Genomic DNA, 27,766 nt, shown 5'->3' on the forward strand with positions numbered 1-27,766 from the left:
TTTAAATTCTGTATTAATATCCCTAATTTATTTGACACTTCAGTTATCTGATAAACATACAAGACATGCCACAAAACTTCAGGCAACAAGAGCCTTCAAAGCCCAAAGAAAACTTTATCAGACTATGAATTATCACAGTTTTAAGCACACTTCTTCAAGAAAGCAGTAAAACAAATTAAATCAGCATTCTTATGATATGCTTCTCAAGGTGACCACAAAATATATTCCAGTAAATCCATTCATAAATTCACATGAGCAATTAGACAGAAAGGACATGCTTTTTTGAAGGAACACTCAGTTCAAAGTGAAATGTTTCACCACAAATACACTTCTTGTGTTCAGAATCTAAGTTATTCTACATAACCTGTATGCCTTTAATTCTCCTCTCTTTCTCCTCCCGTCCCTGCACAAAGTGATGGCCCTCAATATTGTTAAAGATAAATGTTTGGTTTTCTAGATGTAAAGGCATTTGTTGTAACAGAAACAGTCCCCAGGGTCAGTCTCACAAACCACAGAAGGCTCTCACTTCTAGTTTGAGAAACACTCATCTAGAGGACTTCAAACAGAGTAAAAACCAAATCAACAAAACCTGTGCATTACACATAGAAATACTACTACTGTCAAAAATGTATTCCATCAAGAATTTTACTGGAAGCATTTTAAAAAACAAGAAGTCATTAGACCACAGAAGACACTGTAATGCAGATCAGCACATGACAAAACATCATTTCTTCTCTCTCATTCAGGCAAAACTGTGGTAGCTGTTTAGAGACAACACTGTGTGACCCGAATCCCTGGCAATTTCCTGCAGAAACCAGGCCTTGTCACAAAGTACCGGCTCCCAGGGGTCAGGGAACATGCTCTGCATCTTCGAACAGCTGAGGATCCACACCCGGCTCCGCTTCCTTCTGGTAGTGTTACACTGGTATGTGCGCTATTCTAGAAGCATGTCGTCCCCAACTATAAAGCACCAGTATTTCATCCTCTACAAAGAAAATAACTCAGAAAATTGTACATCAGGATTCCCAGGAAGGCACTGGAAGCTAACTAATGAAAAGAGCCTCGGCAGTTAGACTTTCGTAATACACTGTAGGCTCCTTACTACTGTCCTATTTGCTTACACCACTTAACCTCTCATAATTTTCCCAATAAATTAAAGGTGTTCAAATATAAATTAACAGATGAAAGGTAAGAAAGAAGCCCACATCCTGACTGATGAATTACGGAGGGGAAATCTGCCTCCAAAGTAAGCAAATGTCACGACTCTAAGGTGATGAGAGAACTAGAAGGTGACAGAGTAAAGCAAGTGTGGCCCAGGCAGGACTGGGCTGTCGACTTGAAGGAAAAAAAGTTTCATTTTCATTTTCAGATTCCAAAAGTCTAAATGTACTCTGGATAAGTACAAATAGTTTCCTTTATTTTATTTTTTTAAAGTCATCTATAAGTTCTGAGTGTTCCTTATTGTACTTAAATAATGAAGATGACAAGAAAATATATTACTTCAGGCTATAAACTGACAACTTGTAAGATTTCACTTAAATTATAGCTTTTGAAGTTAAACAGAAGTGGGCGACATTCTTCAAGTTTAGAAGCTGTGCCCTGGAGGGAAGAGTCAATTAAATTATAAAGACTCAAATGTTTACAAATCTAAACGCTTTACTTATAATAAATTTGATACTAAAACATTATTCATGTTGTTGAATCACAGCACTGTCAGTAAATGCTCAGTTCTAATAATTCAGCGATTCTAATACCGAGAAGGCGCATCTTAGGAAAATTATCCTTATTGATTAGACATTTAGAAAAGACAAGTTTTTGCAATGTTATATCAGTGTTTTACAAAGTTGTACAAAGTGATTTCATTAAAAGGCAAGTAAAACAGTAATCACTTTCTCCCAACTCATTAACCAAATAAACCATAAAAATATTTAAAATGCTATTTTCCCTTATGCAGTCAATACTGAAAGTCACTCATTAAAAAAATTCACCATTCAAAAATCAACCTTTACCTTAAACCCCAATAGAAATGTCCTTATTGTGGAAAAATAATCTATTAACTTCCTTCCACTCATACACTGAGATTAGCAATGCTACTAAGGTCGCAGCTGGACTGTGAATGGGATACTGGATGGTTTGAAAAGCAATATTCAAACAGCCCTGTTCCTCGTCCAAAAGATGCCTCTTACATGACTTAGACAAGACTGTCCTTTCCTCAAGATACTTTAGACATTTAGAAAATTGTGATAATTAGCAATACTGTGATTGTACCCATATTAATGGTATCCTTGAGTTGTGCACCATTATACACAGAGCTCTCTCAAGACTCCTTATTTTATTATCTTCTCTTCCTATATGTATCTTAACTCAATCCACAACATCAGAGCTAAAGGTTTTCTTTTAAGACCAAAAAAGGTCCCTCAAGAAAACTCTCCGTATCACAAAATGACAAAGATATCATATACATGCCACTAGTAATGACAACAGTGACGATCACACAACTTCAATATTGCTCTCGATTCTCTCATCAGCCTAAGTTTGAGACCGTTAATACAGGAACCTTGCTCTTTCAAACAGAAAAGGAACTCTGTAACACACAATACAGAAAACTGGAAAGTCATATTAAGAATACACATGCAATGCTGATGAACGCTTACTGACAATACTATTTAACGGTTTGGAAGCAAAATACCGGGACATAATCGTTCCAATTCTCAAATTTTCAGATAAAGCATTTGCAAATCTGGTTTCACAGAAACCTGAGCTGAGAGCCAGAGAACTCCCAATATCCAGAAATGTTTTTTATTAGTTGTATCAGAACATCATTATCCCAGAAGCCAAGGCCAATATTCTTGCTAATTGTTCACAGATGGTTATAATGAGCCATACCATCAGTGGACTATGTTGCCAAATACTGTTTAAAATCTTTAAAATTCCAAATCCATGGCGAGAAACATCCTTTAAAATTCAAGAATTAAAATGTACAAAAATAAATACCACTCTGACACTCAAGGGACATCTTCACTTTAAGGCCTTTGTCACAAATCTGAATCTTTATTGTTCTGAAATAAATGTTATAAACATAACTCAAAACAAAAGTTTCAATATTCAGTCTCAGAAGAGGTGTGGCTCAATGCCCATCACATGTAACAAGAAAACTTCCTTTAAAAAAAAGGAAAACAAAGTACTATGAGAAGTCTTTCATATGAATGAAAATGCACCCTTTGGATTTTTTCGTCGTCCCTTCAGCCTGTATACACGTGGGCGCCAAAAGGTTTGCATTTTCTTCACATTAGTTCTTGCTATGATGTTTGACGGATTTTTTGCCACTCAACAAATTCATCAAGAAGAACAGGCCCTAGAAATAAAGAAGCAATTTTTGTTAGGATTCAGTGAACTCATCCCTCCAACTACAGAACACACTGTCCATGAGCTCTGTGCCAGTGCTGAGGACGGGCCCTCTGGGGTCACAGAGGTTTTGCTCCCCGTCCTGCTGCTGGACTCACTGGTACTTGCTTCCCTAGCCTTTTCTTTTTGGACAGAAGGGACTTCCCACAATGGATATTTGCTGCAAGTTCATTCACAAGGTTCAAGTGTTCAAAGAACTCTCCAATAACCAAGTCAAGACTAACCACTCCTTTTTTCTACATGTTCACAGCATTCTGTTATTATTAAGGAATATGCAAAATGTTTAATGCAGTATTTCCAGGTTCCCTCACCAAGAAGTGTGTAAGCTTGTTGAAAGGGTGGCCGGTAACAGGACCTAGTATGAGTCTAAACACGCAGCAGGTGCCTAATCAATACCCAACCTGAGAACTGTTCTATAAAAGGCATTAGTATAAAGTGGGGGGTCCAAACTCATTTCCTGACAGAGGCCAGGTAGGCAGTTTAAATGAGCTCACTGTTCTCTCTTTTTAAATAGAGGAAAACTCACTCCAGAAACGAATGTGCTTGCTCTCTTTTTCTTAAAGCACACACGTTCTGGTGGTCTTTTTCTCTTGATTTCACAGACATACCTCTTTACTCTAAGACAAGCAGCAGGCAAGCTCGATAATAAACAGCAGCTGAAAAGCAAGCTAGCTGTTGGCATAAACTGCAGGCCAGCAAAGCGGGAAGTGAGTCCAACGGGAGCTACTACTCGGCTTCAGTCACTAATTCCAGGTACAATTTTGTCATATTTTCTGATTTTTCGAACAAATCTAGAAGCTTTCTTTTTATGCAAAAACTCTTAATTTAAAGGTTGACTCAAAACACACACAAATAATACACATCTGCAGGCCACATATAGTCCTTAGGCTTCTGGCTTACTGCTTCAACGTATTGCTTCTAAAAAGACTGTTAAATGTTATACCATTCTGTAGAGAGAGGTCACAATATATATATAGGGGGAAATAAAGTTACTCCTTTTTTAAATAAGTCCACAGTTCAACTGACATTTATAGGAATGTATCTTACCATGTAACCACGTACATGTATATAATAACGCATGTAACCAAACTGGTGGTGGAAACTGAAAACCTTTTACCATTTTAGAGGATGTGGCTTACCTAACTTATCATTACTTCAAAGATCTGTTTTAAGGCATTCTGCCCTTTCCACTGAAGAATACTGACTGATAACTGAAGTGACTGAAAGATTATATATATATTTTTAAGAGATTTTATTTATTTTAGAGTGAGAGAGAGCACATGTGTAAGTGAGCATGTGAGCAGGGGGAGGGACAGAAGGAGAGAGAATCTCAAGCAGACTCACTGCTGAACATGAAGCCCAATGTGGGGGCTTGATCCCATGACCCCAAGATCATGACCTGAGCCGAAATCAGGAGTCGGGTGCTCCACTCACTGAGCTTCCCAGGTGCCCCTGCAGCATGGATTTCATAATATCCGTTCAATCTAAGCTCTTGGTCTACATTCTGCACCTGCCGCCCCCACACTTTCCACCTGATTCAATAGTGAAAGTTCCTGCCGGGAAGTTTAAATCCTTTATGGCAATGCTACACGAAAGTACATTCTTATCTGAGACTTTTAAGAATTTTATTTTCATAGGAAAACACTGTAGCATACTTACAAGCACCGTCTTCATCATAGTTACTAAGATCGGCATGGACAGTTCTGCTGAACTCTAACACATTGTACCACTGATCTTTGTTCATAACACGATACTTTGATTGCTGTAGAAAATGATATAAATATTTTGAATACAAGCATTATTTATTAGGACTTGACTTCGGTAAATCTAGTTATAACATTTTTTTGTGATTTGGTCTTTCTTAAAACATTTCTTCCTCTTTAAATTAGCTGTGCTTCTAAGGAAAGTCTCAGGGACATTTACATGTTAACATTATCCCAGTTACGTTTTCCTTTATCTTTCCTTCATTTTAGAGAAGTAACAGGAGCATCGAAGACACTAAGAGTGAGGTAAAACTCGATGTCTACCTATGTATACACCTGTGGAACCACCCCTGCGCTCAGGATCGACAACCCATCCCGCACACACTGCGTCCCTTCATGCTGCCTCCCAGAACACCACTTCTTCACTGACGTTTAATGTTCAGCCATATTTTGAAGTTGGCATTGTTGGAGGCAGTGCAGAGCGCACTGGCGTGGGTTCAAACTCCACTCCTCCACGTACTTGGGTGACCCTGGGAGCATTATTTAACAACAAAGACCATTTCTTCATTTGCTGAAGAGGGATAAAAGAAATCAAAACAGTGTTATAAAAATTTAAAGAAACACTGTAGGTTGAACACCCTCCACATAACAAGCACTGAAAATATTTAGTTCTCTCAGCTCCCTTTACAGGTGAATATTTTAACATTCAGTTCTATTTATTTTTGCCCAAAACTAGTAATAGGAGGAAGATTGGTAACATCCATCAAAAACATCTACTTTACTAGCTTTCATTACACCCACTTTACTAGACTTAAAGATTTGAGTGTACACAAAACCTACTCATTTAAGTCCTCTCCATATCGTTGCTTTTCTTTCTTTCTTTTTTAAAGATTTTATTTATTTATTTGTCAGAGAGAGAGAGACAGGGCACAAGCAGGGGCAGAGGGAGAGGGAGAAGCATGCCCCCCACTGAGCAGGGAGCCCGATACGGGGCTCCGGGGTCATGACGTGAGCCGAAGGCAGATGCTTTACAGACGAAGCCACCCAGGCATCCCCCTATCATTGCTTTTTATGAGAAGCTTTAAACAAAATTACTCCGAGGAATTTGCTATGATAATCAGCTTTACGAGAAATCATTTTCAAAGCAAAAAGAAAAGTCATCTATCCTTAAGAAATGGTGAGAGCCATACTAAAAAAGCCTAAAACTGAGAAGGCACAAAAACAGAAAACCAAAGAAAGCAGTATCTCAGAACGACTGCCAGCGGTGGGTGCTATGTTAAACCTTCTAAAAGAATATTTTCTCCATGAATTCAGCATACATTCTTAACTCAGCACGCTGAAATATAGGATTATAGCCATTCTCATATTTGTGGACATAAAATATTTTAATTCTAATTATCTAGACTGAACCTAAGTGAAAAGTAAAGTTTTATTATCACTACAACCAGTTCCGTTATGTAGATCTCAGCCTAAGATCTTGTATTAAAGAAACCTGATTCAGAAGCTCGACATCTGTATACGAGCATCAACTCTCTTCTGCCAAGAGCCCAAGAAACGAATTCTGCATGAAGAACGTCTTTGCTAAAATGTATTTCTTGAAGGTTACTTTTTTTATGGGAGAGATGCAGGGCTGGAATCCAAGTATCTCATGTACAGAAAGTATTAATGAACATGAACTTGTGTCTATAAATAACAATATATATGTATACACTTTAACAGAAACTTTATTACTTAAGCAGATTTTTTTTAAAGCACAATATTTAAAAATCTATTTGTTTTTCCTCAAAGGTATATTTTCGATCAGATTAAACTTTAAAATAAATATTAAAATTTAATATTAACCAGATTAATATTTTCAAACCTTAATAAGAACATACATACCTCCAGGTACTGGTAAAATACTGAAAACAATGGCCATGTCCTTCCAAGCAGAAGAGCTAGCATAGACTTAGCGGTATCGATATCAAGGCTTCTCTGATCTTTATCCTAAAACATAAGGAAAAATTCTCCTGAGTGTGGTTTCAAGATTAGAAAAATGTTAAAATTACAAAACATGGAAATTCCACCTACCCTTGCAAAATCAAAGGCATATCTGTAGATATTCTTAAACGAAGAAATATCATTCAACTGTGAGCGCAAAAAGTCAAATTTGTTCTGTAACTTTTCTGTGCAGTCACACCTTAAATTAAAAAAGCCATATACATTATATAATCCAGAAAATTAAATAAAAGCATCTTTAGGGGGTCAGAAGAAAATGTATTAAGAGAAAAGTGAGTGCATTTATGAAATTAACCTAGGTTTAAAATTCTGATTCACAAATGTAGAGTTACTAACAAACTTGTTGCCTTCTATGTACCAATGGAATTTAAAAAAAGAAAAAGAAAAAAGAGAAAACCTGGCAATGAGTGAAAGTTCAGTTCAATGACTTTCCTTTAAAAAAATACAACTCAATCAAAAACTCCAGTAAAATCACAAATATCTCTTAAGAAGAGGTATATTAAAATGTGCTTTAACCTCATCACGTGTGAGGTTAAAAAGATGGCAGAACAAGGGTCATGAATCAGGCCTCTGTCACGTATTTCACTGGAAAGTTCTCAGGTACCAGCTTGGTGGAGATTAGCCATGAGTGGTTTAGAAGTCTGGGATATAACACAGAGAAAATGAACACACTATATTAGTGCTTCTGTCATAAACTCAGATTGCTACATTGTTAGTGACAACAATCAAGGTAAATAGTGGCAGCACCTGACCTCAAATAAGGTAGATATGCAGAAGAGTGCAAACAAGTTACCCATGTTATTTCTAAGGATCAGACGTGAAACCTAAAAGGGCAAACAGAACCCTCACAGATCTCCACTGGCGTCCTGACTCACTGGGCTGCTCAGCGAAAAGCAATGGACGACGCTTTTGCCAACGGTGCACGACGCTCTCACCTCCTGTCGGGCTCTAGCCGTAGCTCACCGACCCTTCCCAAGGGTCACAGCTATGCTCTGGCACATGGTACTGCCTCCACTCTACCCGAAAGGTGCTCCCTCCAACAGTTTCATAAAATATCACTGCCCGACACAGAACTCACATTGTGCCACCACTGACAGATCATCGGCCTCCCCTGCATTAAATCAGTGTGCCATCTCCTGTGACCCACAGTCTCCCACCCAAACTGAGTTTCAGTACTCATCATGGAGCAGACATCTAGCATTCTCAGATTTAATGAAGACCCTCACTATTCTAAGTCAAAAATGTGACACGTGACTCCTAATTTTATTAAGATGTAAATATTTTGGATGCATGTCTAACATTGATCAAACCTTGCATTCCTGGAATAAAGCCAAACTAGGAAATGTTACCGGTTTCATACATTGCTAGATTTTTTTAAGAGACAAGCTTGTCAATTTCATTCTTTCATATTCTTTACTAATTTTGATAACAAGCTCATAGCGTAAGCCTCAGAAAAACTAAATGACAATTATTACCCTTTTTTTCTGTTTTCTTTTTTTTTTTTTTTTTAAAGATTTTATTTATTTATTTGACAGAGATAGAGACAGGCAGCGAGAGAGGGAACACAAGCAGGGGGAGTGGGAGAGGAAGAAGCAGGCTCATAGCAGAAGAGCCTGATGTGGGGCTCGATCCCAGATCGCCGGGATCACGCCCTGAGCCGAAGGTAGACGCTTAACCGCTGTGCCACCCAGGCGCCCCATCTTTTTTTCTGTTTTCTGAAAAAGTTTACTGAATACTAGAATTAGCATTTGTCCAAAATCAGCTGAAAAACCACCTGGGTCTTTTCACGAGGGAAGGAATTTTTAACTACTCAATCACCATTTTTAATGGTTATAGGATCATTCAGATTTTCTGCTTCTTTTTGAATCAACAGATCACTGACATCGTTTTTTGATAATTTATTTCACATATAATTTTATTTAAAGATGATTAAATTTGTAACATTTCCTAATATGCATTACTATTTATTTTTGCTTTTTTGTTTTTCTTAATCTTGCCAGAATTCCCTAATTTTGTCAATTGCAGCTTTGCTTTCTCTTTTACTAATGTCTGAACATCTTTATATCTCTTTTTCTTCAGGTTGATCCTTTCTCTAACTTCTTAAATTAGATTTACCCCAAAGATACAGATGTAGTGAAGAGAAGGGCCATATGCACCCCAATGTTCATAGCAGCATTGTCCACAATAGCTCAATTGTGGAAGGAGCCGAGATTCCCTTCAACAGATGAATGGATTAAGAAGATGTGGTCCATACATACAATGGAGTATTACTCAGCCATCAAAAAGAACGATTTCTCAACATTTGCTGCAACATGGATGGGACTGGAGGAGATTATGCTAAGCGAAAGAAGTCAAGCAGAGAAGGACAATTATCATATGGTTTCACTCATTTATGGAACATAAGAAGTAGGAAGATCAGTAAGAGAAGGAAGGGAAGAATGAAGGGGGGGTGAACAGAAGGGGGAATGAACCATGAGAGACTATGGACTCTGGGAAACAAACTGCGGGCTTCAGAGGGGAGGGGGTGGGGGAACAGGATAGGCCGGTGATGGGTATTAAGCAGGGCACGTATTGCATGGTGCACTAGGTGTTATACATAAGTAATGAATCATGGAACTTTATATCAGAAACTAGGGGTGTACTGTATGGTGACTAATATAATATAATAAAAAATTATTATAAAAAATTAGATTAGTTCATTTGGATTGAAGGTTTCTTTCTCTTTTAATATAACAATTAAGGCTACAGATGTTCTCTAAGTACAATTTTAGCTTCAGCCATAGTTCTGATGGACATTACTGCTGATAATCCACTTGTAAATTGGCTCAACAAGATGGTTTCAGAGAACTGGAAGGGTAAGAGTCTCACCAGTTTTAAAAGAAGACTGAAAGGTGGTGTTGGAGACAGCTAGCTAAAACAGAATATTTACATAAGATCCAAAGTTTTATAACATAATACGCAAAATGTCCAGGTCTCAATAAAAATTCCCCCATTGTTCAGGGGTCAACTGTATAGACAAATGCTGCCAGAAAATTTGGTTCTAAAAGGAAGCAGAGGAAAAGTGACACTTAACTAGTGTGGGATGGAAGGGGACAGAAGGCTCGCTTTTTTTTTTTTTTTTATTAAACAAATAACTTTTGCTTTCAGGAAGATGAAGTAAATGTATTTTTTCCCTATGTCTCCTGCTAATTCAACTAAAAGCCCTGTACATTAGCTAAAAAACAAACATAAGGAAGAATCTGAAAGACTCTGAGGAAGAACACAGTGGTGAGTTTCCTGGGTTTTCTTTTGCCTTGTCTACCCCAGACCTGGAGATGAAGCAGTCAGAGACCAGAATGCCAATGACAAAAACGAAAAAACCAACAAGAACCTGCTCTCCCTCCTGCAAAACTCAAGCAGCCGAGCAAGAAAAAAAACTTTTAGAAAAAACACTCTTCTCTATTCAACCACCACAGAAAAAACTGGCTCCACGCCCACCTCCATCAGCAAAGACTGGATGAGGACCTCAACCGTCCACCCTCAGCAGGACGTGGGAAGGCCCTCCCTTTCACCTCCCGCACTATCAGTGGAAACCACAGAAGAGCATGAACTTCCACTCCAGCAGGCCGTAAGGAGCAGTGCCCCAGGGTAGTGTCAGCGGCCACCTCGGGGGGTGTGGACCTCTCACGCCTGCCAACAGCAATGAGGAATGCCCTCCTCCCGCGGAGGTGCTGGTTAGAGAAAGGTAGCTAAAATAGAAGGTTTAAATAAGATCCGGAGTTTCATAACAGTATTTTCAGGTTCCAATAAAAAAAGCACTTGTCATAGCAACAACCAAGATGTCAGGCAGAATGTAAAAAGAGCCAATATGTGCAAATACTGAAATGACAAGAAATGTTTAAAATGATTTGATGCGGATTTTAAAGCAGCTATTATGAAACTGCTTCAATAAGCAATTATAGACGAAGTAAAACAAATGAAAAGATAGCAAGTCTCAGCAAAGAAACAAAGTCTAAGAAAAGAAATGTAACATAAAAAAGAACCAAATGGAAATTTTTGAACTGTAAAATACAGGGCATACTTAAACCTTAATGTCTCAATAATTATATCAAATGTAAATGGTCTAAATGTACCAATTAAAAGACAGATTGAAAGAGTGGATCAAAAAGACCCACAAAACCAAAATGACCCAATGATATGCTATCTAGAAGAAACAGATTTCAAATATAACAGGGACAAATTGAAAGTAAGAGAATGAAAAGTGACACATCATGGAAACATTAGCCAAAAGAAAGGAGGGGTAGCTTTATTAATACCAGCTAATGTAGATTTCACTGGAAAACGCTATCAATCTCTAAAGACCAATTCTATACTATACCTTCCAAAAAATAAAATGTAAGGAAAAACTCTCCAATTCCTTTAATAAAGCCAGATTCACCTTGACATCAAAACCAATTAAAGGCAGTATAAAAAAAAGAAAAAAAATCACAAGAAAAAAATTTTAACTGTATATGATGATGGATGTTAACTAGACTTACTGTGGTGATCATTTCCCAAAACACGCATATATTGAATACATTATGTTATACACCCGAAACAATGTTATGTCAATTATGCCCCAAGAAATAAATAAGTAAAAGAAAATAACAGACCAGTATCTCTCATAAATCCCTAACAAAATACTAACGAAAAGAATTCAGCAGTATATAAAAACAATTACACACCATAACCAAGTGGGATTCACTCTAGGTATGTAAACTGACTCAATATTCAAAAACCAATCAATGTAATCACAACATTAACAGTCAAAAAAAAGAAAAGCTACGTGATTAGACAATTTAATGCAGAAAAAGCATTTAAAATAGTTCATGCGCATTCATGTGAAAATCACAAGAAAACATGAAGAGGAGAACTCCCTCAGCCTGATAAAGAGCAACAACCTATAGCTGACGTACTTTTTATAGTAAGAGACTGAATGCAGTCCCGAGATGGCGAGGCAGGAAGGGATGGCCACTCTCACCAGGCTTATTCAGCACCGTGGTAGAAGTTCCAGCCAATGCAATAAGTCAAGGAAAAGAAATAAAAGACATCCAAGACTGGAAAGGAAATAAAACGGTCCCCATTTCCCTATTTTATGTTATAATCATATGACATGACGATGTAGACAACCCAAGGAAGACACACATGCACAAAAACTTAGAGTGAGTTCTGCACGGTCACAGGATGCAAGACAACCACACAAAAATCAATTGTATTAGTAATGAGTATATGGATGCTGGAATTAAAAATACAATGCTATTTAGAGTGGCTGAAAATAAAAACTGAAACATTTACACGTAATTCTAACAAAACATACAGAATTTGTATGCTGAAAACTATACACAAATGATGAAAGAAATTAAACACCAAAAAGAGACATCTCTCTCTTGCATGTACTCGAAGACCCAAATAGTACAGATGTCAATTCTCCCCATATTCATTATGCAGTTTAACCAAACTCACAGTAAGATTTTTTTGTAGGTAAAAGGAAGATCATTCTCAAATTTTGGGAAAAGCAAAGGAATTGGAAGAGCTAAAACAATTTTGAAAAAAGATCAATCATCTCAGGGTCCTGGGATCAAGCCTAACGTTGAGCTCTGCACTCAGTGGGGAGTCTGATTGAGATTCTCTCTCTCCCTCTGTCTGACCCTCCCTCTGCCTGTGCGCTCTCTCTCTCTTAAACAAATAAATAAAATCTTTAAAAAAAAAAAAGCCGGGGGGGGGGGGGGAAATCAGTCAGTCACGTGATTCCAGACTTAGTGCATAGCAGCTGTCATCTAGGCTGTGTGGTGCTGCCCAAAGGTTAAGACACAGATCAAGAGAGCAGAGAACCCAGAGACAGACCCACACACAAGTACGTCCAACTGATACAGGACAAAGGTGCAAGAGCCATTTAAGAGAGGAAAGACCTTTCTCAACAAATGGAAATGTGGAGCAAGTGGAGTTCTGTAGGCAAAGAACAAACCAAAACCCCTATCTTTTAAAAAAATGAACTCAAAATGCATCACTGATTTAAAAGTAAAATATAAAAATATAAACCCTTCCAGAAAAAAACATATGATAAAATTCTCAGGACTTAGGAAAAGAATTCTTGGATTTGACACCAAAAGCACAATTCATAAAAGGAAAAACTGATCAACTGAACTTCGTCAAAATTAAAAACTTCTGCTCTGTCCAAATCCTTGTAAGAGGATGAAAACACAAGCTACAGAGTGGGAGAAAATATCTGCAGACCACATATTCAATGAAGGACTTCTATCTAAAACACACAGAAAACTCACAGTGAAAAAAAATTTATCCACTATGTCCCTTAGCCTCTTTCCTATTTTCCTCAGATATTACAAGTCACCGATTCCTACATTATCTACATCCACCTCTTTGTAACTCATCCATTGAGTATTAAATCTTGAGTATTTTTCACTTATGGAGATATAATTACACATATGAAATCTGATCATTTGACACCATTCTTTTTTCTTTAAATATATTTAATGTATTCATTTTATGCTGAAATTACAAAATACTAGCCTTAAAGAGTTGTGATTCTTAAGTTTAAGATCTGTTTCTCAATATGCTAAGTGCTTTTTGATTGTTAATTAATGAAAACTGAATCTTCTTCTGCAGAAATTGAGGCTTCTGCTTAAAATGTATTCTTATACAGAAGAATCACTTCCACTATACATACAAGACTACTACTTACCTGGGACATTTGTAAAATAGATTTTTGGCTTGTCATACAAATAATGAATTCCAGCTTTCATCTGCACGATGAAGAATTTTTGATAAGAATTCTCTCGGGGATAAGCCCTTCTCTGGATGTAGACGCAAGCCCAGGCAATCACATCTCTATCTACTGGGTAGGTGTGATATCAGTGACTTCATATGAGAGTTCTGATTCCCTCCCTACTCAGGCCTTGCAATTTTGTCTCCCATTTGCAATATGCACCACAGGTTAATGGCCAGAGCCTAGGTGACTAAGAATAGGTAGGTAACCTTAAGGTAAATGCCAGCTCTACAGATCCCTAAGGTATCACCAGCTCTTGTCATTTCTGGTCTCTAATTATCTTGCTTGATTTACAGTCAAGTACAGGCATGCTTTTTAAAACATGCTTTTATATTTTATCCAGCATTTAAGTGTTTTACATGATAAATGGTTTCTTTGCACATTTAGTCTGTCATATGGCCAGAAAAAGAAATCGAAATTTGGATAAGTTAATTGTCCAATTTGTCTGGGGCCTAGTTCCTATGTATGAATGAGTGTATGATATATTTCATGCAGAAAACAAGAAAAGCGTATTCTTACTATTTATTAAAAGTGTATTACTTACTATTTCATTAAGTGGCTTTTATCAGCACAAAAATTCTTCATTATGTGAAAAATAAAGCTTTAATGGCACTGAAAATTTAGTTAACTTCTACGAGAGGGATGTACAAAAGAAACTAATTCTTAGATTACACATGCTCCTGCAATGTTGTTTGAAAATCTGGATGTCCTCAGCATCCCCAGAGTGATCAGGTGACAATGTTCCGGGGTGCTACATTTTAAGGAGCACTACCTTCCTTGTATACCTATCTTAAGTAGAGGCCTCATCTTTCAAACCTTTGTAGCTTTCTGAGGAAGTGCTTTTCATATATATTTTAGTGATGTGATTCACATTTTCACACAAAATCTCATTCAGAATCTTAATACACTTGAGACTCAGGAAGGCAAATACGATAGAGGATGCTTCCCTACGTTCACAGGTTCCTCCTCTCACTGCCACCAGAGTTTGAAATCATTCTTCAGGGCCTGGCATATAGAAGCATTCCAAAATTATTTGTTAAACAGAAGTATGAATACCAAAAAGAAGCCACAAACTACGTATGTATTTAATTACAAAAAGTTTCAAAATCCCTACCTGGGGAAAGGTTAGTGGGAAACTGTAGTTCTGATAAAATCATAAAGTGTGTAAGTGGTGACTTACAAGTTACCAAGTTGGTAAGAATCCAAGAAATCACAATCTTTTCCGAATATTTTTACATTCCACAGGTACACAGAGCAACGATATTATTTAGGGTATGATCTCAATAAGCTGAAGACAGAAGGTGAAGAACCAAGTTTCCAGTCAGAGAGACCAGCTGTAATTCCGACTTCTGCCACTGCAACTACGTGGCTCCTCATAACACGTCAGGAGCAGTGACCGACAACCGTGAGGTTACAGAAGAACACCCGACTTACGTGATTACAAAAGCTCTTAGCCTGAGATGCTCCTTCTGAGGCAAATGGCTTAAAAGTCACCTGCACCCTGCTGCCTCTGTCCAAACTACCGCAGACCATTCCTGATGGTCTACCTCAATCCCGAGCAGAGAGAGAATCAAACAGAACAACGAAAAGAAGAGTGGAAGACACAAGAGAACAAACTTCCACGTTTAGTACCCATATCATAAAGACTGTGAAGGGACCCAGCAAACCCGGTGAGCATACCCAAGCAATCACTAACACTACAACTCTTACAGTTAACCTAGCCCAAACAGACTCAGAGGTTATAATGCCCATAGCTCATAACTTGGCAAGTTTAGAAAGGACATTTCCATTGAAGTAAAAAGAAATGCATACTTCACTAGTACACAATCAAATAAAACCCCACAGACTTTAGGGACACTGGCACCATAGGGTACCATTCCCCAAGGCCACCGTGGTTAGAGTAGAAACGAGTTTAAATTCCAACATTAGGACCTGCACATTAATTTCCCAAGTATTGCTAAATATTTGATTAGCAAGGGAGGCTTTTAAATTTCTGCTTCTTTAAAGACCTCGAAAATGAGAAGAAATAACCATTTATGTATTAGATCTACGTGAGATTCTCTTCCTTAATTAGAGAAGTCCCAATAAATATGCTGTGACATGCTGATATACAACAGAAGAATCTTACCTACCAAGTTCTGCATCTAGAACTTTCTCCTAATAAGGTCTACTGACCAAAACAAAATGGTACATCCCTGGGGATACTTGAAGATGTGGAGAGGGGCATTTGAAATTGTCAGGGAGAGCAGAGGGGAAGAATGCTAATGGCAATTAGTAGTTGGGCCGCAAATGCTAAATGAATGACAGTCACACAGCACACACACCACAGCACCCTGTCCACCTCACTCTTCCATCCCCACCAAAAAGTCGGATAAATGCTCCCCATTCCTCTCTCACCTAAATCCAGTCAAGCCAGCTCACTGCCTTCAATCTTCACGGTCCGGGGCTCACTACAGACAGTGGAGGGTGTACAACCTGTAACGTAGCCACAGGCAGCGTACCTGCTGCCAGTCTGGGCAGGTCCTATCTTCCTACCTCATCTTCTCATGATCATAATCAAGTACAGTCTTTTCAGAGCTCCATGCTGACCGTTTTCTCCACCAACATGGTATTCCACCCTTGCTCCAATACCACCCACCGTCAGCTAGCACACGCGAGAAAAGTTCTCCACTCCAGCCACTGAGCACCCTTGGAATCCCGCATCCACGGATGCAAGGAAGAGGAAGATCCGCATGGAATGTGTTGTGCTTAGCAGCGCAGGTGCGTTGTAATGGGGATGAGGTCTGCAGTTTTCATAAGGCTCTCCCAAGAGTCTACGACCATCAGACATTAGAATAACTGCTCTCTCGCAAAGTGTCTGCTATCTGATAGTTTTTACTGCCTGGAACATAGGATTTAAGCTCTGTCCACATGTTAGCCTAGGCTCTCCATAATGTAGCTATTATCCCCACTATCTGGAATTCAAACCTAGTCTGTCAATTTTCCTTATGTACCTTTGGATTAGAACCAACCAGACCACTTCCTTCACACACACGTTTTCCTCTCCCAAGGCTCTGCTCATATTTCTCTTCAGAAGTAACATTTCCTATATCCTTAAGCATCAAAATCCTCATCATGCTTCAAGGCCCAGTTCAAACGATCCACATCTACAGATTTTCCTGTCCACTCAGCCTCAATGAATCTCATTAGCAGCTGTGCTTCCACACTCGAGCGCCCCTCACGTTCCACCTGGGGGTCAGGTGACAGCATCACAGGGCACTGCCCACCCTCTCAGCATGGTCAGCAGAGGGCAGAGCCAGCCTTCTGCCTCACCGTGGCCACAGGTAAGCGGCACGGCATCCAGCAGAGCACAGGTGTTCACTGTACGTGTCTACAGATCAAATCCCATCTGAGGGGCAACCTGGCAGTTACTGAACAACGATGGAAATGAGAGTAAAATCCCTAGAAAGGATGTGGCAACCGCATCCTCTGAAACCTACAAAATGGCCATTCTAGTCTAATTATACACAAACTCACCCCCACAAATTCTTCCGCACAAAACAGAAAAGCAGATCATATACAAAAAGTTTGTATGAAGAAATAGCCTTAAAATAAATGAGTGTACGGAAGTATTCTACACAACTACAGATCTTAATTAATCACGGTTGTGACAGTCTACTTTTCTTGAGCATTGTCTATATGTTTTAACTACCAGGCTGTTTCTACTCCTTAGCAGAGCCCCACTAAAGTTTTCTAAGGGTTAAAATGAATTAATCTGAAATAAATGAGAACTACATTAAGACAATTCAGGGACCATCAAATAACTATGCCCAGGTTAAATCAAATCCTAGAGATATGAAAAATCTAAGAAGGGAATGGAGTCTGTGAAGTTTTACATTTTATGACTATATGTATTAAACAAAACCAAGTATACCAGGCAACTACAAAATCAAAAATTAAGACTTCTATACATGCTTTCATCTCTCCTCCTTTAAATTCTAAACTACTGCAGTCTTTGCAAGTTTTTTACAAGAAAACTCAGGGAGTAGTCCGACTTAGCTAACTGATAAGAGATACTTTGTACTTCACATAGCAATCTAGACTGTGGGGGAAAAAACCACTATTTTCCCAGTCAAGAGTGCTCGCCTAATTTGAGCAGCAAGGCTTTACAGCATAGAGTAAAGCAGAGGGGCAGGGGATAGTAAACGAGTGAAACAGAAACTTCGGGGTCAATTTTAAGTGTTCAATAACTGCTTTTATGTTGTGTAGCTTGTGAACTTCCTATAGAAAAGATGTGCTAATAAAAAATATGTTCAAGGGTTAAGTCAATTTCTGTTCTTGTACCCAAAGCCATATGCTAATTATTCTAATTATTAGAACTGCTTTGTGTTTACACATTTCTGTTATACAATACAAAGGCTCTTTATATTATGTCAAGTTATGCAAAAACAAATAATGAGAAACTTTTTGGTTTAAAAATACACAAACACTTGTTAGCTGGGATATTCAAAAAAGCAATATACAAAAATTCGGCAGAAGCATTACAAAAAGCATTTATAGTGCCAAATAAAATGTCTTACAATCAATAAGCCACGTTACAACTCATATAAATTTCAATAAAACAGAAAAAACTATATGAAAACTAGTTTATATTCTTTGTATACTTGTCTGTGTATTTTATCTTTCTCCAAAAAGTTAATTGAAGGTTGGATATTTCCAAAGAATTTCAGAGTCAACATCATTTTAATTTAGTATGCTATGACACCTACATTAATAACAGAATTCAAGCCTGGTTGTAAATAGTACGATTCAAGACGTTAATAATGGCCCTTTATTTTATGAAGAATGCTAACATATATGCAGACAGATAATGCAACAGGAAGTATAGTATGCTAGACTGGTAATCTGGAAATTTAAATTCTAGGTCCTAGCTGAGCCACTAAATAGCTACATAAACCTTGGCAAACGTTTTGTTCACCTCTCTGAGTCTGACTCCTTATCTCACCTATAAGTAATTGAAATGACAGGGTTGATTTTACGTTCTATTCTAGAAATTATGGTTTGGCTCATATAAGCAAAGTTTTTTACCTAAATAAGTAAGAAATATCTACATGTTAATGCTGGTTAAAAAGGATAATTACAAAGTATTACATGCTGAAAATTCAAATATAAAAATTCAAGTTCCTTTTGAACAGATACACTTAAAAAAAATGACAGGTATTCTGATATTTAAGGACATGCAAACAAGTAGTAAAGAATAGTTAAATGTGTCAATAAAAGCATAACCACAACAGGAAACCACATGGCTAATTAACCCCCAGTTTTTGGCTCAAAAGTATTATAAATTAATGCTTCCTCTATTTTAGAATGTTAGTAATTAGTAACATCCTGCATGAACATTAGGAACATGGCATAATTTAAAAATAACACATAATTACTGATTCTGAAACTAAGCACACTTTACTCTGGAAAGTCAAAATCACATCATTTTTATACAGAAACAATTCTGAAACCTCAAGAAAGAGCTGGAAGGCAGCATCTGAGAGTGTAACTGGAACGTGGCTAGGGGCTGCAAGGGAGCCTCACAACCTTTCTACTTTTCTTCTTTGTAAGATTAATTTGGCAAAAAAGAAATAATAGAACTGCTATGTAACTCTATCTTCAAATATGTTTTCAAAATCAAGCATAAAATTGCTTAGGACTGCTTAGACTGCCCCAAGAACCAACTCCTTCCAAGCAGAACTCTATATTCAGAGAAGGAAATCCCTTATCGCTCAAACAATCTGTGTGTAAATAACTCTGATCACAGACCTCCAATACACCCACCAAGAGCCAGTGATTTTAATTAGACTGTACTGAGGTTCTCAGAGAATATGAAAAATGGGGTAACTTTCATTTTGTCAAGACCACAATATAAATTTTGTCAATCTCTAACTGATTGATACAGATCAAACCAATTTGATTACTTTAAGGTAAAACCTTACTCCTAAAAATTATGAAGCACAAAATATCAATTAAGATCTTCAAATAGGCCATCAAATTTGTTTTTTAAAAAAATGTCTTACTGTAATGAAGTCATCCCCTTTAACCATTCTTCCTTGGTAAAAAATCCCATGCTTTCAGCCTCCAATTTCCACGCTAAAACTAACATAATAATCTGGAAAGAACAGAACATAAAGGATAGGGGAAAAGTCAGCACAGAGATAATCATGTCTATATTTATCACGGAGAGCATTTTTATACAACTATTTCCATCCTTCAACTATTAAAAGAGAACAACCTCTGGAATTATTAACTCCAAAGAAATTTAGATGGGCCAATTTTTTAAAAGTAAAAAGTTCTAACAGTTTCTGAAGGTAGACTCTCTCTCACTCTATTACAAATGATATTTGTACCAAGAAAGAGAACACGTGCCCAACTAAAATTGATTAAAAATACAAAAATGACAATCTACAGTATTAAACATGAAGAAACAAAATCCTCATATAAGATTAAAGTGTCCCAAATTTTAGAAATTTATAAATATGCTATACCCCATTTGTATTCCATTCTAATTAGAAATAAAACATACATTTTCAGGTTCAACACCAATGTCTTCACAAAATTTTTCCATTCCTTCTGGCCCTACAACTTCATCAGGACCTTCAAAGACAAAAATAATTTACATATTTTATTGTTATAATTTAATACCAACATAAAACATAAGCCATTGTACTAAACGCATCTATGAATACACCGTAACATTTTTTGTAAATAACAAAATTTGAATTTTGACAGATTTTTGATAAAATATAAATATTTGCTACATGATTTAAAATGTAAAATTTCTGAAATAATCTTTAAACACATTACAAAATGAAAGTAAGGGAAAAAGATGAAGTGGCATTAGTATCAGTCATTTGTACAGTAACTTGAACCTATCCATTAAAAAAAAACATTTACTGACAGCCTTCCCTGAAGAAAATTTTTGGCAATGCGTAAATGTAAAGAAGCATAAATTTTACTAGAATGTGTAGGACCAGAACACAATTCAAGACAGTAATCAGAGAATACCTGTTTTCTTACTAAAACATAAGGTCATTTATTACCCTTTTGAAATACAACCAAATAAAATTTAATACTTTAAAAAGATACACATATTTTGAAAACAATAACTTAGGAAAATTACTACTTCCCTTATCATCTTGGCTCTAAAATAGACAGCAAAGCATTAATTATGCCACCTTAATATAGAAACAAAAGTTTAATCCCTCAATTAGCTTATATCTACCACTTGTCCAAGAATTAATGATACTTAATTTGTTTCTTATTTTTCTCCCTTAGTAGCACTAAATATAAATCAATACATCAATTTTCCTATTTCTTTATGTTATCAGATTCGAAAAGATAGTAATTACATCATTGCCAGGTCTCTTTTGTAACTCTCTAAGATTACCACAAATCTGTTACAACATGGATGGACCCAGAAAGCATTATGTGAAGTGAAGTAAGTCGGAGAGGGACGGATAACATATGATGTAACTTATATGTGGAATCTACAAACAAACAAGCAAAAAAACCCCAAACTCATAAATACAGAGAACAGATTGATGGCTGGCAGAGGCAGGGATTGGTCGGGGGGGGGGGGGGGGACACACACAAAAGGTACAAACCTCTAGTTCTAAAGTATGTAAGTTCTGAGATGTAATGTACAGCATCATGACTACAGTTAATACAATATTGAAGGTTGCTGAGAGTAGATCTTAAAAGTTCTCATCACCAAGAAAAAAAATTTCCGACTATGTATGGCCAAAAAAACCCCCTTGTTTTCCTTTCGTAAGGACTTATAAAAATCCTGCAGCTTTATTAATCATGGACTAGACCATGGCTACTCGATGGTGGTGTCATTGTGCACCATCATCATTAGTTCACAAATACAAAATGAAGCCAACGCCCTATGGTTTTCTCTTCACAGAAGAGTAGAGCCATCTAGCACGTGGGCCAATATATTCTTGCTGCTTCAGATGAGATCCAGGCTGCTAAGAGGACATTAAAACATGGTCTGAAACCAAAACCCTTATTTAATTTTCTGGTTTAAATAAGTACTGCAGTTATTTATGCAGTGAGGTGTTAAAGGTGAGAGGGGTGGTAATTACAGGATACTTTCACTTCCTAATATATATTTGGAGGATTTTTTTACGAGAACGTGTTAATTATGTAATTTTAAAAGCATATACAATAAAGCTGTTTAAAATATAACTGAATATGTATCCCTATATGTGGTTTGGTTGAAAGTAAAAATTAGATAAAAAATTTAATGGAAGAAAACAAAGTTTTTCTTCAAGCCATGACAAAAAATGTATTATAAATTTTTCCTACGAAAAAGAAAACTGACTTGCCCTCAAAGCTGCCATCATTAGTAATCAAAAGAGAGAGCTGAAGAGTTGTGTCGAGAACTATCAGTTACTATCACAAAATACAGCCTCCCTAGAAACTGCAGGACTAGTTAGTGGTTAACATTTGATGAGAATCAAGCTAAATTTTGTTACAGGGAGATATACAAGACATACACAAGACCTTTCTGTAAATGTTAAGTGAGCTTCCCAAAGCAAGGCAAGTAATTACAAATCTAACTCTAAAACAAGGTCAATACCAATGTTCTTTTCCCGGACTGCATAATGTTAGTTCTACTTATTGAAATATACTCTTCCAATATATCTACTCTGCAGCTGACTTTAACTCTTTCAGGCAAAAAGAAGTTTCCATTCAATCTAAGAAGCTATGCGAATGATTTAGTTCACTCTACCAGCTGGTAGAACTTTAATATAAGTTAGCAATTCTATCCTGTTTTTTCAGTTCTTTGTAAGATTTTAAAAGTGCCTTTTCACATTCCACACTTTTGTTCAGTAATAGGACCCCTGTATTACTGAGTCCTTGCTAATGTACGTATCACTCAAGATGAGAGGTCTTGTGAAAGAGCAAAACCATCAGGCTTAACACACATCACCTACGGTATCATATTAACAGAATCAGTGGTAAAATATGTTTTAAAAGAAAAAAAATCAATTTTCTTTTTTTCATAACCATAAACTGTTCGCAGCGATATCTGCAGAATCTAAAACCATGCCAGCCATCGCAGATGCTCAGGGAAAATACTGTGCTCCATGAATGACACAGCACGTTCAACGTGAGCTACACAGGAGCTATCCTGTTAATCCTGGGACAGAACGGTCAAAATCCACAATGAGAAAATCTAATGCCGTAATGCTATTGCTGTGTTAATAAGAGCTTACATTTACTGAGTTCTGATTACATTCCAGGTGCTGCGCTAAGTGCTTTACATGTATTATTCTCAGTAGTCACAATGACTACTACAAATGAACAGTGACTGTTCATTTGGTAAATGACTGGTTTTTCCTTGTCAGTTAGGTCTCTGCCCAAAGTAACGTCTAGAGAGGCCTTCCCTAATCACCCGACTTGACAGTCCATCCAAACTTTCTACTTTCCATCCCTACACCTTGCCATATTTTTACTTTTATAATGCTCCACTCACTATAATTGTCTTGCCTACTTACCTATTTATTGTCTGTCTTCCCCATTAGAAGGCAAGTTCCTCGAGGGCAGGGATCTTGTCTAACTTGTTCACTACGATATCCCTGGCGCTTACCAGTGCCTGACACACAGCAAATGCTCAATAAATATTTACTGAATGAATCATTCAATAAATGACGTAATGTAAATTACCCTCAAGTACATTTACTAATATTTTTTTTGTATAAGGAAAATTAGTTGCTGTGTATGTACTTAAATAAAGAAACTATAAGATAGTAGTAATTAAAAGCATAGGCTCTACAATCAAAATGACCAAACTTTGAATCCGGGCTCTTGTCACTGTATGATCTTGGGCGAATTACTCAACCTAAACCTCAGTTTTTTCATCTATAAAAAGGGATAACACTTCCTAGTTAACAGAATGACTGTAAGGAAACATTATATAATTAAGTATGATTTTTGAAATAAAGACAGCAATTATGCTGGCTACTACAAAAATGTTAGTATAGGAAATAAATGTTGAGCTAAATAGAATATTATGCTACCCATGAAAGTCCCAAGGAGAGGAAATACAAATAAGCACGAAAGAAAAAAAAAATGGACTAAATTATACTATCTCTTTATAAGTGACCTTTTGATTCTATAACATGAATTCCAGTAAAACTGGCATTTTGAATAATGGGTCAACATTTAAATGGAGGTCAGTAAGAAATGAATTCCCTTCATTTAATTTGGGTTAGACATTGTCTTGGGATGCCAGTAATAGCAGTTTTTCTGGTCTAGAAAGAATCTGTTCTGTTACAAAACAATTTTTAAATTATACTTTGGGGATCCCTCAGCTGGTTCAACAGTGAAGTTGCTGTCCCCCATCAATAGTCTTACTTCCCATACAGTCAGCCTAAACTTATACCTCAAAACGCTGAGAATGATAGTATAAAAGGAGGAGGGAGAATCTATAAAACCATTAATTCCAAAAGACCAAAACTATTCTGAGAAAAAAAAAATGTTTTCGTACGTGCGTATGAAAAAATTAGTAACAAATGGGAAACAAGTATTCTTTTTCATATGTGTGCTTAACAGTGACCTCTCCTCCCTGGCTCTGACTTTCACCCCCAGGCTACAGCTCTACCCCAGATCAGGGCTTCCAGCACTTAGGATTTAGCTTCAGTTAGCTCCTTCCAGAAGCCCTTCCCTGACACTGCCAAGGCTAGGTGACATGTTCCTCCTCTGAGCTCTCACAGGACATCTTCCTAATACAGCATTTAGCACACTGTATTAGTATCAGTCTGCTTACTTTCTGATTTATTACCACATTTCTAGTAGAAATGAAGAGGGCTGAACAGCAACGATTAAGGGGCACATGTGTTGTGTAATGACAGATCTGAATCTTAAATCTTTTACTATGCCTCCCCAAAGTTTCAGAAAATGTCAGTTTGGGTTCAGAAAATTTTCAATAGAATATGGAAAAGAAAAGTAGGAACTATATAGAGCATAAAATGTTTTGTTACATACTTTGTGTTTTCCAGAATATTAAGTCTACTTTAGTTAATGGACATAAACCAATAATGTATCTGTTTACAAACTGTATCAATAGTAAATGAGTTTCACCCCCTCACGAAATATGTACTGAAAATATCATCCTGACATGGCACCAAATGCTTAGTCTACCCATAATCCTCAGTCTTGACCCTGATCCCAGGACACAGCACTAACACAAAGCAGGCCTGAAATAAATGATTTGTTAAATGAATGAACCAAAAAATTGTTAAAGCATGTGACTGATATCTTCTTATATTAATTTCATTACCTGCATACTCATAAAACCAAGCCAGGCACTTCTTGCTTGAAAAATGTTCCTCTCCACTTATTAGTCTAGCAGGGGGTTGGGATCTGCAATAGCTTAGAAAACACACAAATGCCTAAGAATTTTATCAAGTCTCAACTTTCAGTGAAAAGCTAAGTTCAATATGAACTACTTCAATTCAAAGTAAACAAAGAACTTTTTTTTTTTTACAGCAGGTGTTTTAGGAAAAAAATTGGAGTTGTTTAGTATTTGCAATTTGAAACAGTAGTGTATACGTCATATTTTCTTGCTAACAAAACCCAAATGCTACTTTGCTCACTATCAAAATCCAAAAATATCAACTAAAATCATTTCCCCAGATTTCAAATGACCACACGGAAGTTCAACCTAATGGTCTCAAGACAAGACTAGTAGTTGGGAAAGTATTAATATTTATAGTGATTGTTCTGCTGACTTGTATGGAAATTATATTTGTGTATAATATGCATGTTTGAAAACAAAATCTTACAAACTATATTTTGATACTTAATATTTTTTAAAAAATCATAATTAACAGTTGTTTATTTATCATCTGCCAAACTTAGATATTTAAAGATAGAAGATGATTTAGGACCCAACAGTATAATTAAATTCCAGAGATTAAAAACATAACGGTAACTGAAAATATGAAAATAATAATTGTACAAATAATTGGGCCAAAGCTATTTAATCCCAAAGCCTATCTCTTCCACAAAATCATTAAAGGTTGGGAAGTTCACAAATGGCCTTTAGGATTTAATGAACTTCAAGGAGCTCAGATAGTTACACCATCACAATGACCTAGAAAAGGTACAACTCTAGCTACTGAGTAATGTCATAAATAAGGGTACCATATTTAACATTTTAAGTTGATAGAGCAAAGTATCACCTGAGTTTTAATAACTGACTGCTTGGCTATTTTAATGTGCTTCATTTAAATAATTTTCATATGTTAGGCACTTAAGATGGCTACAAGTTAGAGTAATAAACTTATGAGCTGGTGGAGCAGCGCTGTCACATTCTTGTGTTGAGTTACCAAGAGATATAAGAAAACCTTACCATCTTTCACAATAATAGCCCCAAAATATCGTTAGTGATAAAGTAAAAAATTCCGTCAACAAGAAGGGAAGATGCAGACTAAGTAAATTGGCTCCCTCGCTTTTGAAGCAGCTCTCTCTGTAAGGAGCTCTGTCATTACCTGTTTATAACGCTGACTACAGTCCTCGGTTAATGGCAGCATCTGAAGTTGTTACATCAAGTGCCAACCAGTGATACAGTCAGACACCCAACGAGATGTAGAAAAGAGCCACTTCTTGCACCTAAATTGCAATGATTTTGTGCAGCACCCAACGTTGCTGTGATCCCTCATGACATGCTACAGTGGGATCAAAGAGCTCTAATTACAGCTCTGCTCTATCTTCTTTTTCTCCAAGAGGATACTGAGCAAAATAAGTCCCAATTTATTAATATTTATACCGAGAGCTAACAGCATCTTGAATGCTAGAAAACAAAACCGCAGGCAGGGCCTTTCTAACTCTGCACGTAGGGACTTGGCGCAGGTGGAGGCACTACCCTTCCAGAAAATGGGCTTACTGCTGTTATTTTCCGGCTGAGACCCCTCCAAAGACTCCATTTGGGGGCCAATTACAGCACAGGGAGCTTTCTTTCCTAGCCCTGGCAGTTGTCAGGTCGACATTACCCTTCCTCGCACGCTACAAAGAGATTCTAGAAGTGACCCTTCTGTGGACCTGGACTCACTTGCAGGTCTGGACGAAAGTTGGGGCGGGGATGCAGGGAGAAGGGGGCGAGGGGCAAGGGCCGAGGACGCAGCTGCCGTGCGCAGTCCCGTCTCCCCACCCTCCCGGGCACGCAGAGACCAAGGTGAGGCAACTCCCGCAGCCCCTCCCGGGGCGCGCACGCCGAGCACGAGGTGCAGGCGGACGCAGAACCTCGCGGAGTCCTGCGCCCAGCAGCCGGCTTTCTCGGCGGGGGCTCGCCTCCCCAGCCCGAGCCCCGGAGCCCCGGCCCGCCTGCTGCTCCTCTGGGCGCCCAGCAAAGGAGGGGAGACGGAAGGGGGGGGAGGCGATACCTGGAGATTTTACACTTTTTGAGGCCTCCGTCCTCCGCCACGGCCGCTGCCACCCCAGGGGATTTTCTCTTCTTCTTCACCGGCATCTTCCGCCCTCCCCGGCAGGGCGGCCAGGGGAGCCGGGGCAGGGGGTCGCTGTCTGCCGGAGACGCCTCAGTGCTGGCAGCCGGCTCCCAGACACAGCAGCAAGAGGAGGAGCAGAGCCGCCAGCCCGCGGCACAGCAGCCCAGCCCGGCCGCAGCCCGCAGCCGGATCTCCGCCCCGTCCTCCTCTGCTCGCGGCCGAGGGCACTGCTCGCCGGCGGACACTGCGGCTAGCTCGCACCGGGAAGAGAGAACGCGGACAGCGCGGCACCTCCACTACTCACACACTCGGGGAGCGAGAGGCTGGCTTTGACCCGGATGCGGACCGCCCCGGGCCGGAAATGACGCAGCGCG

At 38.0% G+C, this 27,766-nt stretch overlaps 1 protein-coding gene across 3 annotated transcripts; it reads right to left on the reverse strand.

Annotated features, from left to right (window-relative positions):
- Positions 1 to 27,737, reverse strand: DCUN1D5 (defective in cullin neddylation 1 domain containing 5). 3 transcript variants are annotated; one of them, XM_026505888.4, is made up of 8 exons: positions 27,330 to 27,737; positions 25,226 to 25,317; positions 20,459 to 20,529; positions 19,953 to 20,044; positions 7,179 to 7,287; positions 6,990 to 7,094; positions 5,065 to 5,167; positions 1 to 3,355 (listed from the first exon to the last, which is right to left on the reverse strand). In XM_026505888.4, the coding sequence occupies exons 1-8, from the start codon at positions 27,413 to 27,415 to the stop codon at positions 3,300 to 3,302; spliced, it is 714 nt and encodes a 237-aa protein (XP_026361673.1). In that variant the 5' UTR covers positions 27,416 to 27,737; the 3' UTR covers positions 1 to 3,299. The 3 variants fall into 3 exon arrangements, with proteins under 3 accessions (XP_026361673.1, XP_026361674.1, XP_044242641.1); XM_026505889.4 differs by lacking the exon at positions 25,226 to 25,317 and having other exon boundaries at positions 27,330 to 27,351; XM_044386706.3 differs by lacking the exons at positions 19,953 to 20,044; positions 25,226 to 25,317; positions 27,330 to 27,737 and having other exon boundaries at positions 20,459 to 20,535.
- Between the last annotated feature and the right edge of the window lie 29 nt (positions 27,738 to 27,766).

The sequence above is a fragment of the Ursus arctos genome, unplaced genomic scaffold (assembly GCF_023065955.2).
Source record: "Ursus arctos isolate Adak ecotype North America unplaced genomic scaffold, UrsArc2.0 scaffold_22, whole genome shotgun sequence".
NCBI lineage: Eukaryota > Metazoa > Chordata > Mammalia > Carnivora > Ursidae > Ursus > Ursus arctos.

Excerpts from the sequence above, each read along its gene's own strand:
- DCUN1D5 (XM_026505888.4), bottom strand. The coding sequence starts at position 27,415 with ATGCCGGTGAAGAAGAAGAGAAAATCCCCTGGGGTGGCAGCGGCCGTG. Across the intron at positions 7,095-7,178 it reads ATGCCTTTGATTTTGCAAGG|GATAAAGATCAGAGAAGCCT; the intron begins GTAGGTGGAATT and ends CTTATGTTTTAG. Across the intron at positions 5,168-6,989 it reads TATTTTACCAGTACCTGGAG|CAATCAAAGTATCGTGTTAT; the intron begins GTATGTATGTTC and ends CATTTTCTACAG.